The 20,142-nt window shown below is 40.0% G+C and overlaps 2 protein-coding genes across 2 annotated transcripts; one reads left to right on the top strand and one right to left on the bottom strand.

Moving 5' to 3' along the window:
- Positions 1-883: 883 nt before the first annotated feature.
- QPRT (quinolinate phosphoribosyltransferase) lies at positions 884-9,070 on the top strand. Its single transcript, XM_039330396.1, has 4 exons — positions 884-1,072; positions 3,715-4,271; positions 5,799-5,930; positions 6,643-9,070. Exons 2-4 carry the CDS (start codon positions 3,720-3,722, stop codon positions 6,862-6,864), a joined length of 906 nt encoding a protein of 301 aa, XP_039186330.1. The 5' UTR covers positions 884-1,072; positions 3,715-3,719; the 3' UTR covers positions 6,865-9,070.
- MYLPF (myosin light chain, phosphorylatable, fast skeletal muscle) lies at positions 8,826-19,842 on the bottom strand. The gene is made up of 7 exons (XM_039330395.1): positions 19,688-19,842; positions 16,602-16,691; positions 10,660-10,735; positions 10,433-10,537; positions 10,263-10,341; positions 9,969-10,017; positions 8,826-9,193 (listed from the first exon to the last, which is right to left on the bottom strand). Exons 1-7 carry the CDS (start codon positions 19,688-19,690, stop codon positions 9,089-9,091), a joined length of 507 nt encoding a protein of 168 aa, XP_039186329.1. The 5' UTR covers positions 19,691-19,842; the 3' UTR covers positions 8,826-9,088.
- Positions 19,843-20,142: the final 300 nt, after the last annotated feature.

Here is a 20,142-nt window from a genome sequence, read left to right as displayed (position 1 = left end):
CTATTGTAGCTTTTTTTTTTATTTTAGCTTATAGAGTTTTAATTAAAAAGATATCAAGCCACAAAATATACTAATGATTATACAATATGAAAAGTCTACATACATAGTGATTAAAATAAAATAATAAAAGCAACAACAAAAAGTAATAAGATCCACACAGTGTCAGGACATATTTCTTTTTTTTTTAATGTTTTTTTATTGTAAAATATTTTTAGCATTTTAATTTTAATATATTTTTTTAATTGTAAGCTGCCCAAAGTAATTGAGATGAGTGGCTATGGTGACTGAAAAATAAATAAATATTCATATAATTGAATTTAATATTTAATCTTACTGTTAAATCTACAGCATATAAAAACATACCATTTCATCTTTTCATTTTTAAAATATAATAACATTTCAAAAATCAGTAACAAACAAATCCATTCCTAAACATCAGGAAGCTGATTTTCTTTCCATCTTTGCAAGTTTATTTTCTTTGCAAGACCCAGGCTTGATAAAGCCATTGCTTTTCATAAGATGACATCCCATAATTTAGAAATACAATTTAATGTCAATTAACATCTTTTGCTGTTATATTTCTTCTCAAAATTGTAAGGATAGTTAAAAAGAGGTGCTACAGAGTACCTTCTGATTTTTGACCCTGTTTGTACAATAATACTTGCAAAATTCAGCTGGACTATTTTTTCCCAAGGAAATGTGCTAGGATTGCAAATTTATCTGGGTATCATTGAAACCTGTGCTGATGTGCAACCAGTGTCCAATAATTGTTCCTTGACAGGGATGTTGCAAAGTTCTCCTATCCTTTTAAGAGAACTTAAAATCTTTATTCCCACAAAGGAATTTTGTCAACTGAGCCGCCTGTCACCGGATCTCCAGCTGTTGTGGAAGAGATTTGTTTAAACAGCTAAGGTCCAAAGTGCCAAAAAGCATCATCAGGGTTCTAATCCCACCCCTCTCCACGGAGCCTCCCACCTCCCAGGAATTCCAAAAATTTACTTAGTACAACCAGTTGGGCAAGAGAAAAGGCTACAGAGCGGACGATACCGGGAAGCCTAGACCAGACCTTCAGGTGAGCAGCTGCCCCCCTCCCCCTTTTAATTTGCCATAAGTGGGATCTAGAGAGAAATAAAGAGCAGGGTTGATCAATGTAAAATGAAGATCAAGAGGTAGCCAAAAAGGACCACGCCACTGTTTTACTTGATGTCCTTTTCCTTTCCTTGGCAATGAACCGGAAATACAGTAGTTTTCCTGAGATTTTATGTTTCTTTATTTGTTTGTGGGAGGTTTCGCTGGTTTAATGGGTTGCCTTGTTCCTCCGGGCTGTTTTAAGATTTGATCATGTCTGTCGAGCGGCACTAAACTGGCAGAGATTGCAAATCTTCTCTTAGCTTATCCTTTAAGGGGGGAAATAGTAGAATCAAATACCCATTTCTTTAGGAGGTAAATTTTATACATGTCTTTGTTGCCCTTTTTGAGGAAAAAACTTCCAAAAGGTACAATACTGTAACTTTTTTTAATTCACTTGAATAGGTGAGGAATTACAGAATAAGCTTCCTAAGAATTTCTTGGGAGGCTGTAAGAATTATTTAAAGCCACAGTTTTGAGGAAAGCGAATGACAGAGTTCATATGTGATGCTAAACTATGATTTGTTTAGCCACAGTTTCTTCATTATAATTGCTAATCTGTGTCTTTTTAACTTTTCCTGACACACCAACTTTATTGATTTGGGCTTCTCTCTGCTATGGGAATTACTGGGACTAACACATTCATTTTGGATGAAAAGGACCTGGAAACTTAGAATATTTCTGTAAAATTGATTTGAATCAGAAACGTTTGTGAGGGATTCTGGAGTGGGATTTCCCGAGTAAGAGGATCAGTATCACTTGTGTAGATAGTCCTCAAATTATGACAATTGTGACTAGAACTTCTGTCACTACATGATGCGGTCATTAAATGAGTCGTGCCTGGTTTTACGGCCTTTTTTGACATGGTTGTTAAGCGAATCACCATGGTCATTAAGGGACATGCAATTGTTAAGCAAATTCTCTTTTCTCACTGACATGGCTTGTCAGAAGCCCCAGAAAAGTTGCAAATGGCAATCACGTGACTTCAGGACACTGCAACTGTTGTTAATCCATGCCAGTTCCCAACAACCCAATTCTGATGACATCACCATGGAGACGCTGCCATGGTTTTAAGTGCAGGGACTGATTGTAACTATTTTCAGCGCCATTGTAAAGTTAAGCAGTCACTAAATGAATAGTCACAAATCAATCAGAATAGAGGTGGAAGGGCCCTTGGAGGTCTTCTAGTCCAACCCCTTGCTCAAACAGGAGACTCTAGTCTATACCTTTTCAGACAGTCTCTTCTTAAAAACCTCCAGTGATGAAACATCCACAACTTCTGATAGCAAACCATTCCACTAGTTAATTGTCCTCAATCTATCAAAATAGAGCTAGAAGGGATCTTGGAGGTCTTTTAAGTCCAATCCCCTGTTCAAACAGGAGATCCTATAACCTTTCAGATAGGTGGCTGTCCAGTCTTTTCTTAAAAACCTCCAGTGTTGGAGCATTCACAGCTTCTGGAGGCAGGTTGTTCCACTGGTTAATTGTTCTCACTGTTAGAAGTTTCTCCTTAATTCCAGGTTGCTTCTCTCCTTTATTAGTTTCCATCCATTGTTTCGTGTCTTGCCTCATGGTGCTTTGGAAAATAAGTTGACCCCTCCTCCTCTTTGTGGCAACCCTTCAAATACTGGAATACTGCTATCCTGTTCCCCCTAGTCCTTCTTTTCTCCAGACTAGCCATACCCAATTCCTGTTCTTCAGGTATTTTTGCCTCCAGGCCTTTAATCATCTTAGTTGCTCTTCTTTGCACCTGTATATGGTGATAATAATACACAGTTGCATTTTGAGCCAGACTCTTAAAAGGCACAGAGAGTCAACTGGGTATTTAGTAGTTATCTCAAAATCTGAGCCTAGAAGTCAGAAGTGAGAACAGTGGAATTTGTGTACCTGCTGAAGTTCTGAAACTGGGCCAGGCCATCCCTCTGGCTGCATCACCACATGCAATTTCCTGGTTTCTTTTCTGACCCCCAAGTGCCCTTGAACATTTTTGGATGGGGAACACTTAAGAACCTAGCAGAGATAAAACATACACTCCTTATGCTGCACTCAGGCTCAACCAGCATTAACCAACATTTGCTTAACAACAATCATGGCAAAAAAAACCTTGTAAAATGGGACACAACTCACAACAATTGCCTTGCTTAACTATGGGAATTCTGATTCTAATTGTAGTCACTGTGTCTGAACAGTTTATCCTCGACTTATGACCACAATTGAACCCAACATTTCTGTTGCTAAGTGAGATATCTGTTGAGTTTTGCCCCGTTTTGCGACCTTTCTATCTTGGCACGGTTGTTAAGCGAATCACTGCAGTTGTTAAAGTTAGTAACATGGTTGTTAAGTGAATCCGGCTTCCCTACTGTCAGAAGGGGATCCCATGACCCTGGGACATTGCAATGGTCATATGTATGAGTCAGTTGCCAAGTGTCTTAATTTTGATCACCTGACCATGGGCATGCTACAACGGTCATAAGTCACTTTGTTCAGTGCCATTGTAACTTCAGTCATTAAATGAACTGTTGTAAGCCAAGGACTACCTATATGGTCTGATACAACTTTGCCAACATCCTTGTGGTTTCCTTTTAGTCATCATGGCTTCCCACCCAAACCTCTCACACCTTCTCCCTGCCGCCCGACTGCGTCAGCTCGCCCGAGATTGGCTGCAAGAAGACGGCCCCAGCTTTGATTACGGTGGCTATGCCGTGGGCAACCATCGTGTGTGTGCTGTGCTCTTCTGTAAATCCCCCGGAGTCTTGGCTGGCTTCCCTTTCTTTGATGCCATCTTTGCCGAAGTCGGCTGCTCGGTGGAATGGCTCCAAAGCGAAGGAACCTGGGTTGAACCTGTCACCCGAGTGGCTGAAGTCCACGGTCGTGCCAATGACCTCTTGCTGGGTGAGCGAGTGGCTCTGAACTGTCTGGGACGCTGCAGTGGTGTTGCCACATCAGCAGCAAAAGCTTGTCGGGCAGCACAGGAAGCCGGGTGGCATGGAGAGGTCGCTGGGACAAGGAAGACCACCCCGGGGTTCCGTCTCCCAGAAAAATATGCACTTCTGGTCGGGGGAGCCTCCTGTCACCGTTACGATCTGGGAAGCCTCATCATGTTGAAGGACAACCATATCTGGGCGTCTGGCAGTATTACCCAAGTGAGTACACAAAAGCAAAGGTATTCATATCATACAATGATTGTGATCAAGGCTGCAATCTTCTAAATCAGTGGTTCTCAACCTGTGGGGTCGAACGACCATTTCACGGGGGTCGCCAAACAACGCAGTCCGCCATTTTTTTCCCCTTTTCCTTAGCTGTGCTACTCCCTTTTATTCTATTGGCTTTTGAAAGCCAATAGAATAGACTCTCTTGAATAGAGTCTAATTCTATTGGCTTTCAAAAGCCAATAGGAATTGTCCAGGCTGTCTCTGCCCTGCTGAGCCCGCCAAAAGTCCCATTCTGCAAACGGTGCTGCACCAGTTGAGTAGTCCTCAACTTACGACCGGTTGAGTAGTCCTCAACTTACGACCGGTTGGGGGTCGCGGCATTAAAAAGGTTGAGAACCACTGTTCTAAATGATTGCTAAAGGCAGCAGAGAATAAGGGTTTTCCATATCTCTCTGCTGCCCCCAGTAGTTGATCTGAGTGTTGCAGTCCAGCTTTGGAAGCTATACAAATCAGCCTTAAAAAAAAATGCCTAAATCCAATATAGACTCAGTTAAAAAAAAAAAAAAAAACCTTAACTGCTCTGCATTATTCATTAAATTGGTGTTAGTCTTAAAATTAGCACTGATTACAATCTTTAGATAATATTTAGTTTTGTACTACAGCGTGTGCTACATGATAATATAGTGACAAGGGGACGTATGTCTCAGTTTTGTTAACCATCACTTGTTATCTAGATTGAAAATTATATTGAGCTATAAACTATAGTTTACAAACAATAGTGGACAGATTCAGAATCATTTCAGCTTTTTTGACCTGGCAGGATCTTTTTGCTGTTATAACTGACTGTTTTTATATTTTATTAATAATTTCATTTAAATTGTTGCAAACTGAATGCACCTTTGAAAATAGAGGAAATAATTCTTTTAATTTTTTTTTAAAAATAATCTCCTTTTGTTGGCTGGGACTGTTTATAGCGGGATTTCCTAACCGGGGCGACTCTAAGACATGTGGACTTCAACTCCCAGAATTCCCCAGCCAGATTTGATAGCTGGGGATTTCTGGGAATTGAAGTCCACACGTCTTAAAGTTGCCAAGGTTGGGAAACCTGGATTGCAAAATTAGAAGCTGCATCCAAGTTTAAGCAGGCCTCATAGTGGCCCTCAATGGACCCAGTATAGGAGACCAGCTGTCCTAAGGAATGTCTTCTATAGCAGCGGCACCAAGGACCGGTTCCATGGAGAGAGGTTTTTCCTCTGACAAGAGGGGGTGTGTTTTCATGTGTTGCCTGCATCCCATGGATGGGGCTTCGCTTTTTTGCACAGCCGGGTTTCTGGCATGACATGGACCGATGCCCGCCCCTGGATTGAGGTTTGGGGACCCCTGTTCTACAGGAGACCTTTTCATGGAGGATCCAGCCATATGGCTGGCATTAGCATCCCTAAGGTTAGCTCAAGCTTCTGCAGGCATCAACATATAATCTAGACCGCTGCTGATATCACAATGTTTGCAATCCCACAGGCAGTTCACAATGCCCGACGGGTCGGTGGGTTTGCCCTGAAAATAGAAGTGGAGTGTGGCTCCTTAGAAGAAGCTCTCGAAGCATCAGGGTGTGGTGCTGATATTATCATGCTGGACAACTTTGCTCCTGAGGTATTTGGCTGAGAGAAGATGGGGCAGATCTAGAAACTAGAACTTATGACTGATTTTCTTTAAAAAAAAAAATAACAAAACAAAACTTGCAATTTATGGTTTGGTTCTTTTGGATTGATTTTGGTCGAAATAGTGACATTTGGAAGCTAAAATAGAGTTTCAAAGATTAAGAGGGCTGCTTTAAAAGCATCAGGCTCAAGATTGCATCTTCCTTCTGAAATCTCCCCCCCCCCAAAAAAATTATAATCAGCTGCCATTTCCTGGAAACAGGAATTAGGTTGCTGCAGGGTTTGGTTTAATTGTATTATTTATTTAGAATATGTATGTGTCACTATACATGACAGTTGTTCTTTGAAGAGTTTTACATAGTGAAACATGGCATACAAACATGTTTACAGTAAAACTGGTTAAACATGTTTACAGTAAAGCTGGTTACACTCACGATGTGGGCAAAGCTTTGACGTGGATATCTTCCACCCTTGAACAAAACATGATTGGTGAAGGTTCTGCTTCTGGAGAAGTCTTTAGGACCTCAGATTACACGTGTATTAAAAATAATAATAATCTTGTCTCATGTAGGACCATTCCCTCCCTTGGCTTGCCCTCAATTTGGACCTCATATTCCATATATTCCAAACTCTGATAGGTATCGTCATCGTTAAGACTGCAAAGGTCTCATCCTCTTGTTCATCTCTCTTATCTTCTCCTGCAGGACTTGCATCCTATAGCCAGCACCGTAAAGGCCTCATTCCCCCGTGTGACAATTGAAGCTAGTGGAGGAATCACCGAGCAGAATGTGATCCGCTTTGTGGGGCCCAATATTGATGTGATTTCCCTGGGTTGCCTCACCCAATCAGCCAAAGTGGTAGACTTCTCCCTCAAAATCAGCCGGGATCAGACTCCCAAGCCATCACTGCGCAATTTTGTTTTCTGAGGCGAGATGGGACAGCCAACCAAGATTTTCATGAAAATCTTTGGGAGATGGGTAGTTGAACAGGTTTGAAGAGGTAACAGGGGCTGAGTTGCACCTGCTGCTTATTAACTGTGTTGATCTAGGATGATGGGAGTTGTACTCCAAAATTTCTGGAAGACGGAAAATTTTTGTACAGGTTTTGCTTGGCAAAACCTCCCTAGGGATTTTTTTAAAGGATTATTTTCTTTCACAGGATCATTGGAACAGAACCAGCATCAGGGTTGAAGGGAGGGCAACTAGGTTTGCTGTCATAACTTCTTCAGCATATGTGATTTTTGACAGCAATAAAATGTACGCCATTCCCTTTCTACTTTCTCTGAATCTGTGCCTTGCATGCCTGCTGCAATCAATTTCACTAAGCTGGCCAAATAAATCTTTTTTTAAAAAATTAGTTGCTCCATTGTCATTTGTCAAAGTTGTTGTGGCCAGCAACATCAGCATTGCTCGTCTTCCACCCCACATTTGTCATGCATCTTTACATATGTCCAATCTCTTGAGTTGTCCAACCCAAATTGTGGTACTCTCTATCTTCATCACATCTCACCTCTTAGTCTACTGCATTCCTCAGCACTATTAACACTTTCCAGAGCAAATCACAACCAGGCTAACTGAAGGCTTCCTGGGATTTTCTTCCAGACACAATGAATTTGAGCTTACTTTAGAAAGCCTCAAATCTAATTCTCTGAAAAATCCCTCCAGTGGCTTTCTCCTCCTTGAATTTGCGGCAACCTTTGTGAAACCAAGATCAATAAATCAATTTGCTCTGCTACTTAAAAATCCTCATTTTGCCAGTTTATGAGCATTATAAGCATGGAGAGAAAACTTCCTATCACTTACCTTTGCTTTAATTCCCCCTAATAAGAATAATATGTAAAGTTAGAATAGAGCTACCACAATCCAGATGCCACTTGTGATCATCCTCACCCTTTTCTGCATGTTTGGCTAATTTTTGCAGCACCAATCCAGTAGCCTGAGCTAGAATTATTCTGCATCAGACTCCTTATAAAATAGGATCCTCAGTTAATTCAAAAGCCTGTAAAATGAACCATGTTTTCCTCTCATTATCTCACCCCATTCCACCTGTCACAAATAACTGATTGAGAAGGAAGAGCCTGAGCGGAGAAGCAATTTCAATTTTTGTTCACCCCACTGCGCTGTTAGCTTTGATTTCAAACCTTGCCAATCATTACCTTCCCCCTCTTGGTAGATTATCTGGGGGGGGGGGGAATCCACAATACTTTTTTTTTTTTAAAGACCTCTGGGTAAAAGGGCATGAATGGATTTAGTGAACTAACAGTTATGTCAACGTGAAACTCAGCACATAGGGCAACCAGTCACTAATATAAGAGCAACAGACAACACAAGTATTAATGAAGCATAATATGATGTGCAGACTTCACCAAGGATGTGGCTGGGAAAACACAAGAGGGTCCTATATGGGAGCCAGGATATTAAAATAAATGTATAAGTGAAGCAATATTAGGCCTGCTACCTGAGTTTAAAAATTTTGCTTGATTAATTAGGCTATTTTAATCAAATAATTCTTTAAATTGAATTATAGATTAAAAACAACTTATTTTGAATCCAGAAACAGACACTTTTCTTTTAGATGTCTCTAGTACTAGCAACATAAGAGGTGATCTTGTCTCATTTTTTTTCACAGAAGAAGGAATGATTTTTTAAGACTGTACTTGTTATTAAGGATATGTCTCAAAACTATTTTCTAACAATTGTACCGGACACACTAAAAAAAACCCTGAGTTAATTAATTAACTAACCATCGCAGCCCTAAACGAAAGAAAAACGATCACATTCAGAACCTGAAGCTAAATTAGTTTTAAAAATGGGAATAGGGGCATCATTCGAATTGGTGCTAACGTTCTGTGGCCTGAGCAAACAAGCAGACTGCGAAAACAAGGGCATTAGAAACAGAGCTGTCCTCATCTTTATTAAGATATTTGATGGAGTGAAGTCCCAGTTAGGTTAAGACTAGTCATAGTGAAAAGGGTCAGTTTTGGGGGGGTATAATTTTTCTCCCCATAAGATAATAAATAACAGATTGAGATGTTTGTTGTTTGGTTACAAAAGTGTGGATTATCAGGGACCAGCATAAATGAAATTCCCCAGCCTGGGGGTGTCTAGGTGGATCTCCCCACAAAGCAAGGTTGAAAAAAAATATCAGGGTTTATTCCCCTTCCTTGTCCTCTCCATGTGTGATGACATAGCAGATGTTCTTGTAGTCAACATTGCCAGCTACATCTGGAGGGAAAGCGTGCCACATGTTCTTGATCTGCCAGAAAGAGAGAAGATTATGTTGAGAAGTGATAGGATTGCAGCTGATGACTTTCAATGTTTTCAATGATCATTCTAAATCAGGAGGTCTCCAATCTCTGCAACTTTAAGACTTGTGGACTTCAACTCCCAGAATTCCTCAGCCAGCTCCTTACCCATGAAAGAGGATGATTATGCCTTTTGGCACTGCTCAAGAAAAGTTATGGGTGGCTAACAAAAGAAGGATATTTCATAAGTGCTTTGTTTAATATGCTATTCAGGGTTCAGATTTCTGCTAAAGGAGAACACTATAGTTCAGTGATGGCGAACCTTTTAGAGACCGAGTGCCGACAGAGAGGGCTTTGAGTGCTGCCTCTGGCATGCGTGCCACAGGTTCACCACCATTGCTATAGTTTGTTATAGATTTCTTTCCTGGCTTGATCCTCTCAAGTCTCTGATTTGCAAGTATGGTTTTGCTCAACTGTAGTTAAGCTGACTTATGTGCAAATAGAATGTGAGTGTTCATATCTGTTTTTATTCTGGAGTTAACAGAATAGTGCTATGCAATCCTTGGAAGAATCTTATTGAGTTGGAAAAAAGTTCAGCGTTGACTTTGGCCTCAGACTGATCTCATATATATTATCTTTTATCCTTTTGTCCTCGTTCTGCAGATTTTAGATTTAATTGTTGACAACATGGAAAAATAAAACTGAAATAAAAGATCTGGGCAAGGGGACTCTAACTGAATAAAGAAAAGAATGGGACATCTGCAGGATGAAAAGAAATTTTCTTACCTCTTCTGGAGTGAACCGGTCACACTGGGTGGTCAAGAGTTCTTCCAAGCTGTAATGAGACAAGAAGAAACGTGGTATGTGACAAAGGCCCTAAATATATGTGATTTCTGATCCAATTGTCATCTAGGACATAATTTAATGGGAAGATGTAGGTGGCTTAAACAATTAATCAGGAGGAATACTGCAAAGTGCTTGCAACGAGGAGATCATGGGAACCTAGTAACAGCCATTTTAGAATTATGTCTGAACGGATTCAATGTTTCTGCTGGAAGGGAAATGGAAGGAAACACTCACAATTGCTTCTTGACACACCCCTTCCCGTCAGGGTCCAAAACTTTGAAGGCACCAATGATGACGTCCTCGGGATCAGCACCTGAGGAGATAAGACAGGAAGACTAGTGAGATGCTGGAACAGGTTATCTGTCATATAGAAGAAGACTGAGAAGAACAAGAGACTCACTCACCCTTCAGCTTCTCCCCAAACATGGTGAGGAAGACAGTGAAGTTGATGGGGCCATTGGCCTCCTTGAGCATGGCATCTAACTCCTCATTCTTCACGTTCAGGCGGCCTATGCAGAAAGGAAGAGAATTTAACTGCTGAGGATTTGATTTAAGGGTCTGATCATCCATCCAGCTTTACTTAAACTGCTCACATTATGATGCTGTTTCAGCCCCCTCCCTCTTTTCTTACCCATAGCAGCAAATGTATCTCGCAGGTCCTCCTTGTCAATGATGCCATCTCTGTTCTGGTCAATAACAGTGAAGGCCTAGGAAACAGGAGAGAAAGAGATACATTAAGCAAGTTCATGCATTATATTAAACTGGCTTGTTGACCTATTCACAATGGCTTGGTATAATGGCATAACATAATACATAAACCCAACATGTCGGGCTATAAAAAATTTACCTTCCTCTGCCTGTCCTATCAAAATGAACAGTTGCATCTCAAAATTGTAAAATAACTACATAATAGCTTTTGGATTTAAATCTATATTTAATTCTCAAGACATATCTAAACTGACTATATGTGCGTTATGTTATCACAACTTTTGCAAATCCCAATGTAGTAGAGTAGAGGCCTTCATTTCTTAAGATGAAGAGCAAGAAAGCTTTTTCTATTTTTCTGAGAACTCGTTCATCACCTGAGGACTGCCATATCAAGTGGCATGTAATTAACCCACAGCAGGGTTAAACTGGTGACGAAACTGTTTTGGTTACGTTGTTTTGGAGAGTGGCCAGTGGACAAAACCAGCAATGTGGGGTAGGTGGAAAGACAGGCAGTTGCGATGTCACAGCTGAAGCCCTGCTTTTTTGTAGAACAAAAAGGTGGGACTTTGATCACAATGATACAAAGACCAGCTTGCCCACTTTGGCCTTCTCCCTCATGGATGCCCTCAGCTGCAATGCTTTTTCTGTAGATGAAGTTCATGCCTTTAGTTCATTTAAATTTATTCATGAACCTTTGATTAATTAGAGCAGGGATCAGGAATTTGATCAGTGATTGAAGCCTGCCGGAACCGTAGCCCAAATCTAAATTGAGGACCCAACATTGTCTGTTCCTGAACTGGGTTAAGAAAAGAATGTGTATGAAAGGAGAACTTGTACAATCTGCAACAGATATGGTTGCTGAATGTATGCATCTACCTACATTTATTACTTAATAATTATATAGGTGATATATAAATGGAAAACTACATAAAACCCTACACTTGAACTAAGAGTATGTCATTTCTTCCGTTTCATAGCATAAGCACCTTTATAGTTGAGCCATATGGCCTGCCATCTTTGATTTTGCACAAATATCCTCTCAGAAAGGACATTTCAACTTGACTTTGAAAACTGGTGTCTACCAGGCAGGAGAAATAATTATGGAATTTTGAATAATGAGTCGCTTCTGTATCCCTCTCTCTTTCCAGTTCATTGTGCAAAGTCCTTCTGGTCTTCAGTGATGCAAACTGGATACAGCCTTTGATTTCAAATAACCATATTGTAACAGCAAAAGCTCAAGAAACCAATCAGTGAAAAATAACAGTAATTCAGTATTGTTGACCTAGCTGGTTACTATGCTAAGTCAGCTTTGAAAGAAACGTCCTTGGACAGATGCATGCAACATCAAGGCACAAATTGCGTTTTATCAATTGCAAGAGCTAGATTCATACAATACATTAATCCAAATTAAATAAAATGATAGCTTATTGTGAAACGCAAATCCAGCCAAAGAGATAACCATATAGAGCCAAAGAAAGAGGATCTGTCAGTGATTTTGGTAATCATCATCTTCACCCTCAACAGTTAAAATTTGTATGCCACTGGGCGTTCAACAACTCTGGAAGGCTCCTGATAAACAAATTGCAATAAAATCAATAAAACTTAAAAAGATGAGAAAGGCGATAAAGTGAGGGATCTCCCTTCTTTTGCCCAGATCTTCATGGCTTTTCTAAACAAGAGAAGTGGGCCCCATCTGAATCTCGGGAAGAACCTCATTCCAGAGAGCAGGGAACAAAAAATTAACTAGCTGCCGCTGAACCCTTGACACAAAATAGTAGCTCCCTTATGTCTGTGCATAGTTCAAGGCACTCGTAGTTGTTCTTTAGCGCTCAGTAGGTTTACCGGACAATTTAAATTAAAGTATTCTAATAAACATTCTGGACTGGATATTAAAAAAAGAACTCAGTTGTTTGTCTAGTTGTCTGCTTATAGGACTGGAAACATGTTAACTCCAGCTAATGGGATCCTCCTCACCCTCCTCCCTTTTCTGCAGCTGTGCCCTGGAAACACCTGTCATTCGATAGCCTTCTTCACTTCTGCCAGGAATGTGAACAACCTTAAACTGTCTCATGTTAAGCCCCAATCCCTCCCTAAGGGGACAGGTGGTACATTCTGAAGGGGCTGTTGATGAGGTCTCCAAGGGCTGGCAGGCACTGGTGGAATTCTCCCCTCCTCTTATGGGTATGCCCCCTCCTTTTTTCTTTCTTCTTGGGTCTAACTCTTTCCAAATAGAAATGAAATGCTATATTTTTTTCAAACTGAAAGGGGCTGCATCAGTCAAAACGTCCACCCCGTCAAGCAAGTCCTTGGTGTCTTACTCAGAGGGAATGAAGCTCTTTAATCCAAGGGTAATGTTTGCTGTGTCATCCAAACCTAGAATGGCTATCACTTAGGGTTCAGGAGAATCAAAATGTGTAATCTACAACCAGCCTGGATTTCAAATTCCACTTTTTAACACCCAAAAGCCAACAAACCAAGCCCAAGGAATTGGTTAAAGAGAAGCATGTAAATAAAGATGGTGGAGAAACTGGGCTTGTTTTTCAGATTTTTCAGACTCAGTATAATGTGTGAATTCAGTCCTGATCCGAAGAGCAATATGGATTCTCCACACTGTGAAAGAAGGGGAAACTATGATCTTCCAGAGAATCGATAATAGGTGGGTAGAAGTTGCATCATCTCAACAATCTAATCTTGTAATTTGGATGTTGGCTGGAGAAGTACCTCAGGAAGCTTTTCCAACGCATGTTAACACACACACACCCAACACACACAGATGAAAAGGTCCTAACTACTTTGGGTAGAAGCCGAGAGAGCTAAGGTAACACCAGCACCCCAGTGTCAGCAATGTATTCAGCACTTGTCTGTGGAGACTCTCAGTCACCCAGGTTCTAGTTGTCTCAAAGGAGCTTTTTCAAAAGGCAACTGCTCTGTTTTTTTCCTTGAGGGAGAAAACATTTCGCTTCTTCATCACAACTGGTGAAGCTTCTTGGATGAGAAGTGAAACATTTTCTTCTTCTTCCTCAAGGAAAAAACACACCAGTTGCCTTTTACTCAGCACTTGCTGAATAATGGCGAAAAAGATCCTCTGCTCTGAGGAAGTTTGCATTCTAGGTGTAAAAGCAGAAAGGGGTATTCTGAAGCAAAGCAAAGATAACTAGAAATCTTGATGGCAAACTTACCCTGTTTCCCACAAAAGTCTAAAAAATATTCTAGCTAGAAAAATACTGTGTATGACACACACCTTCATCCTGAGTCAGATCATCAGTTTATTCTCTTCACTGTTCCGGAGGGCAGGATCTCTCCAAAGAGATCCAATCCAGTATGGAATTCAACAAAGGCAGAGCTCAAAAAGCAGCTGATTGATCCCCGAAGAGGCAAACTGGCCAAGGAGAAATGTAGCTGAACCCAGGATTAAGCTGGGCTGCAAAAATCCTGATGCCTGCTAGATAATAGTCAATAATTGGGGGTTTTAAAATCCCTTTCTGCCATCTAGTGAATGTCCATCTGATATCCCTAGATCTAAATATCCAGATTGTTACTTCTACTAGCCCGTATTCAAGCAACCTTCCCAAACTTCATGTCCTCTCATGATGTTACTTAAACTCACACCATTCCTGTAATGGAAGTTGCAGTTTTGGATTAGATACCTCATCTATTGCGTGGGCCAATTTCACTTCTTTAAAATAATGCCAACAAATGCCTATAGATTTTAGCAGTATAAACCTGGGGGCTGTGGGACTAAAGACAAAGAGAATGTGTTTCCACCACGGATCTATCCAGTGGACTCTACCTCCACCAAGTAGAAATTTAATCTTTTCACCCTTATGGGAAACGTAAAAATGGTAGAAGGAATGGTAGGAAGGCCAAAAGAATTAAAATGAAGGAAATCATCACCTAGTCCTCCTGAAATTCCATGATTACATCAAGACTATTGCACGATGCAGGAGCCCACCTGAAGCACCTGAAGACTAAGGGGACCTGTGTTCTATCCTGACACAAAGATCTATAGGTGATCTTCAGTGTTATCAGTCTCATAGCATGCTTGTAGAGAGAAGTGAGGAGAAGGGGAGAAAGAAGGCAATTCTGGTTCTTTGTGTTTTCTGAAGGAAGGGCAGGTGACACACGCAATTAAAAATCATATGTATGTTGCAAGAACTGACCTGTCCTTCCATATTTTTTAAAAGCAGGAGGCCCTCAAAAAATAAAAAAGCACAAACATAGGTTGCAGGAAAAAGAAGAAAATCCAAAGGATCTTATATTGATAGTTTGCTACCAACTCTACTTCTAATGTAGCTTTGGTCTCCTTTATGGTAGATCATTGTCTTAAGACTGAAAGACCCACAGGCTTAATTTTCGATGGAAATGAGGAGGTTTTTTTTCCTCCTCCTCCTCCTCCCCCCCCCCCCAAACTAGCCAGCCAGAATGGGTTTCCAAAGTTCTCCTTGTAAGGCTCTGCCATTTGCTTCATCCAAGCACAGATGTCACCTCTTTGCTTAGTCCTCCTTCACCCAAAATAGACCTTGCTGCATTGCAAGGGTGTTGGAAAGGAAACACCATCAACTTTGGGGTGGGGGTGTGAGGAGGGCTATTGCCTGTCAAGGGCAAAAAATGTTCCTCTGAAATGAAGATTAAGAATTTAAGTGCGAGGAGAAGAGAATATCTCCATATGGAAAGCTGGTACTCACTCTCACTTTTACAGATGAGAAATTCTATTCAAACTCCAAATCAATTTAAAGAACAGGTGTCCTAAGGAGAATATCCTGGAATTACCCTTGGAAAGGAAAAGCAACTTTAATAGGACATAAAAAGCTGATCTTCCATGCACATTTAGTAGGCTCTAAGTTCCAAAGTAGGATTTTGTGAAAATACACTCTCATAGTTGCTCATTATTTTGGCTCTTCCAAAATATGGCCAGGTTTACATATTATAATAACCCATTACCCATGGTTTACAAACCCAATTTTTATCCTGCTTTACACTCAGCCTACATATCATAGGGAGACAGAAGAACATTTTTGGAAAGGGTTGGTCCATCTATAATATCTATAGATTTCCACACTCTCTCTCCCTCTTCAGGATGTTCTTCACAATAGCCTTCCTCAAGATAGCACCTCAGGTGTGGCAAAAAATAAATCCCATTATTCCCAAACAACAACCATTCTATCTGTGAACAATGGAAGCTGTAATTCAACATATATTGGAATGGACAATAAAATTAGGAAAATGACTTTAAAATTTAGAGGTATTGAACATGATCAAGTAATAGAACTATACAAAAGGCAAAGGAAAGGAAAATTAATGAATGTTAGGTCTCTATTTGATGGCAGAATTTCAGGAACAAAGAATCCCTATTTTTGTAAAGGTTCAGACTCAAATCAAACCACCACTAGTCCTATACATGAACAGATACCTACAAGTGGATTCTTGAGGTAAATCATGTTAAAAAAACCTCCTCTATAACTTATCTAGACCTTTTCTATCTTAGTCACTTCTGCTAAAGTTGAGAAAATATAGCTGGGATTCATACAATGACGTAAACTAAACTGGACGTACTTGCATATGTAAAATAGGCCCATTTCAAACAGTTAGTTAGGTTCTCTTATAACAGCCAAAATTTGTGATTAGTCAGCAATTTTTTTCAAAGGGAAAACAGAATCTGAACTTTATTCTTAAAGTTCATTCCTATATATTCACTGACGTAGTTAAAAATCTCCTAGAATGTCAGTTCTAGGTGATGCTCCTAGGCGATGCTTACTGGGGTCTAATCATTTACCCCAAAGTCATCCTTTAATGGCATCACTACATTTGTTGTATTTCCTAATGATTGACACCTCTTCCCACATCCATCTTTGTTCTTGTTCTTACCTCTTTAAACTCCTGGATCTGCGTTTGGTCAAACATGGAGAAGACATTGGAGCTTCCTTCTGCTGCCCTTCTCTTTGCCTTCTTGGGTGCCTGGAAGAGAAAAACAGGTATTCAAGATCAGGTCACTGCAGCCTTATCTAGGGCAACTCTACATCCCATTTTTAAAGGTGAGAGTCTCTATTCAAAGTTGAAACTAGTTGAATGAAAAAAAGGAGGGAACCAGTGGTACTGAGTACACCAAATCTTAGCACAGATATCACTGATTAAGGAAGTACATAGGTCACCTAGTCATGGCTTCCCCTTTACAATTAAATGAATTATCCTTCAATTTAAATTGCAGAACTGATTTATAGTTTAATACTTTTCTCTCTGCAAATGTGACATAAATCAGCACCTTTGGTATGCATTTTCTCTTTTTCGACAATGTGTAAACAGTCAATTCATCAGCAACACGAGAAGATCTTATTAAGAAAGAATTCCGACTATGCAAAATTTCCGGTTACTTGTTTGTGTGTTTTTACAAACAAATAAATGGCTTCAATAACAGTAGACTCTAAGCAATACAACTGAGGATCGTGTAAGACCACGCTTGATCGTTTTCTACATTTTGTCTCCAGGGGCCGAGAACCCTACTAAACGACAGAAAATATTATTTACTAATAAAGGAGAATATCTGTAGCTCAGGTTTGACATGATGAGTCCTTGGTGCTCTCTGAGGTTGCTTGTTTTCTTGCAGATGTTTCATTTGTCCATTTGTTAGCACTGATGATATTATCTAGTTTGGGTAATGAAACATCTGTGAGAAAACAAGCAAGCTCAGAGAGCACCAAGGGCCCCTCAGGTATTATTTACCGGTAGTTAATAATAACTTAATAATTAAAACTTCCTTTAATTGTCCTTTTATGTTAGATGTATATCTTCAAAACAAAGTATTGTTAATATTTGTTGTTTTCTATAAATACGAGGAAAGCTCCCTTATATTAAGGAAAGCTCAGCAAACATTTTTTTTCCTGAAGCAAAAGTCTGAAAATTTGGAACATTAAAGAGAAACATTAAAGAAAGAGTATACTTTAGTTTGAGAAACAGCAGAAGCAGCAACTCTCACTTTCAATCCAAATATGGAATTTATCTTTTCAAAGTGTTCATTTCATGTTTGTAACAATTAATTTCCATAACTTTTTAGGTAACCATGTTGTATGTGGGTATTACACTTTTAATCTTCACAAAAATCATTTTGGGAAGTTAATAATATATAAATAATGTATTGATAAAATAAGCAGGGATCTTTAATCTCTATTAAAATGATAGCCTGGGCAAATAAAACATATGAACAAGCCCAATTTGGTGCTAAATGACAACTGTTTCAGATAATAGCACTAATCCATAACTGGTGTACCTAATAGGAAAGACGGGAGGGGGCAGACTATATCCAATACAGTCCCATAAATAACTCCAGCTGTTTTTGCAAATCTACCTCATACATGAAAAGAAAAACATAAAATATATGTCTCCTGAATAACGTTTTTATATATGTAATATATAGGATCATGATCTATATCTCAGGAAGGTATTTAGAATCATTGTGATTATTTGGAAATAATCTCAAGAATCTCCTTTCTATCTTCAGTGTGGCGCTCTTTCTTGATCCTCAACTCCTGGAAACTGATATGTGTGTTACTTCTGAAAAAAACTAAAAATGAAACGAGAACCTAAAGATCCAGATGATCCAAGTGGGTCTCTCTCATGAATTGAACCAGAGCAAAAATAAGAACTTTGGGATATTGGCTAGAGATAATAGATGCATCTCAGTCCTCTAATCACACTCAGTTGGCTAGAATCTCGATAAAAACCCAGTAAAAATTTGGAAACCCTTATAGCAAGGCACAGAGACATAGCTAGAGATGATGGGATTGTAGGATGGAGGCCTCAGGTGGAGAAAGCTAACATATATCTGCATGCTGACAAACTAATCTTTTTGCATCAAGAAATGAGGTCCTGAGAGATTCAACAGTCCAAACTATTGTGGGTTGTCTTCTCTCCATTGCCAGACTTACAGCAATGTTCTGGAAGGATTGTTCTAAAAACACAACTTACAGCATTCACCCATTCCTACGTTTCCTCTGATGTGGCTTTTCAGAGGAGAGGTACACCAGGCATACAAAGAAACATCAAGGGTGAAGGAATAATAAATGTATTCCTTGTTTCTCATTTGGGGGGGAAAAAAACCCAGACAGGTTGCAACTTCCTTTGTCTGGATCTTGTGGTGCCTTGAGGAGTCTGACTCAGAGGCTCCTGTCTGCTCAGCAGCTGTCCAGCCACCCTTTGTTCCTTTTTGAAAAAAAAAAAAAAAAAAGTCAGGCAAAAACTCAAAATATTCCATGTGTATAATAAAACTTCCTGCTATGTTATTCAAGAAAAGCATTTTGCAATTATTCAGGGACTTGAAGGGATTCACCTGCCAGATTGAAGGCACAAAGCCAAGTATCACCAAGTATTAGTGAGCAGGAAGATGGCTTGGCGTAGGATACGTGTGCAAGATCAGATCCATTTCAGAAAGCGAAGAAAATGAGACACAACCATAGATGTTGAATCATCACCCGTAGGCAGTAATCTGAGAGTCTGCATGCCTTCAGCTCTTCCAAGTTCTCTTCCCCATCTCAAAACAGCACAGATGCCTTTGGATCCTCATAGCCCTCCCTGTCTCTCTAACAGCGCCAAAGCCTCCTCTTAACACCCATATTCCTTTTGCCCAAGTATTTAAAAAAAAGCCCTAGCTGAAAATACTCAAAATTCATTCACATATGTAGAAGAAAAAGCTAAACTGGAGGATTTTTTTAAAAATTGCCTAGATAACTTTTTTTAACCTACCTCTTCCTTTGCTGATTTGATCCTTCATCAAGAGCATTTGAGAAGCTGCCCTATTCCAACGCTTGACTTAAAAAGCAGGTCCAGAGACGATTCAACTTTTTTTTTTTAAAAATTCTCAGTGCTGTACATTTCCCGCTAGTTTGGACTGAGATGGGCCCCTGATTTCCTTAGACATCTACTACACTCTTGCCTGCACACCCAATTTTTTCCTCACTTACCATGTTTTTCTCAGTGGGCAGATAGATGGGTGAACAGCAGCTGTGGATGCGATGGGGATGTCCCAAGGGCCAGAAGGGCAAACAGCCTAGACACTTGGCTGTGAATTCCCCTGGGGTTATATAGGCTCCCTCGGTGGGAGGCGGGACAGCTAACTATAGACACATCTTCAAGTTTGGGTGGGTGGAGGATGGGGGTAACTAGAAATAGATTCCAGAGGAACCAAGTCCTTTCTTGGAGAGAGGGTAAGTCCATTAGGTTTGATGGTCCATAATTCAACAGCCTTTATTATTCTGGGGATCAGTGATTACCCAGCTCCAAATCTAATGGGGATGAGTTCACACCCCACACAAACCCATACTGTGGTTTGCCCGTTTATGGCTTGCCGATCTACCAATTAACCATGGTTCTGCAAACATGCTTTCAATCAATATATGAACCCAGTCAGAGGACAAGT

This window comes from Crotalus tigris, unplaced genomic scaffold (genome assembly GCF_016545835.1).
Source record: "Crotalus tigris isolate CLP2741 ecotype Arizona unplaced genomic scaffold, ASM1654583v1 scf7180000024427.8105951120:4207309, whole genome shotgun sequence".
Lineage (NCBI taxonomy): Eukaryota > Metazoa > Chordata > Lepidosauria > Squamata > Viperidae > Crotalus > Crotalus tigris.
The sequence above is the reverse complement of the archived record's forward strand: the minus strand, read 5'-3'. Positions and strand labels throughout refer to the sequence as shown.

Bases quoted from the DNA above. Each gene is read 5' to 3' on its own strand.
- QPRT (XM_039330396.1), top strand. From the start codon at position 3,720: ATGGCTTCCCACCCAAACCTCTCACACCTTCTCCCTGCCGCCCGACTG. The intron at 4,272-5,798 runs GTGAGTACACAA...GCAATCCCACAG, and splicing joins CGTCTGGCAGTATTACCCAA to GCAGTTCACAATGCCCGACG. The intron at 5,931-6,642 runs GTATTTGGCTGA...CTTCTCCTGCAG, and splicing joins TGGACAACTTTGCTCCTGAG to GACTTGCATCCTATAGCCAG.
- MYLPF (XM_039330395.1), bottom strand. The intron at 10,342-10,432 runs GTGAGTGAGTCT...TTATCTCCTCAG, and splicing joins GTTTGGGGAGAAGCTGAAGG to GTGCTGATCCCGAGGACGTC. The intron at 10,018-10,262 runs GTGAGTGTTTCC...GTCTCATTACAG, and splicing joins GGGTGTGTCAAGAAGCAATT to CTTGGAAGAACTCTTGACCA.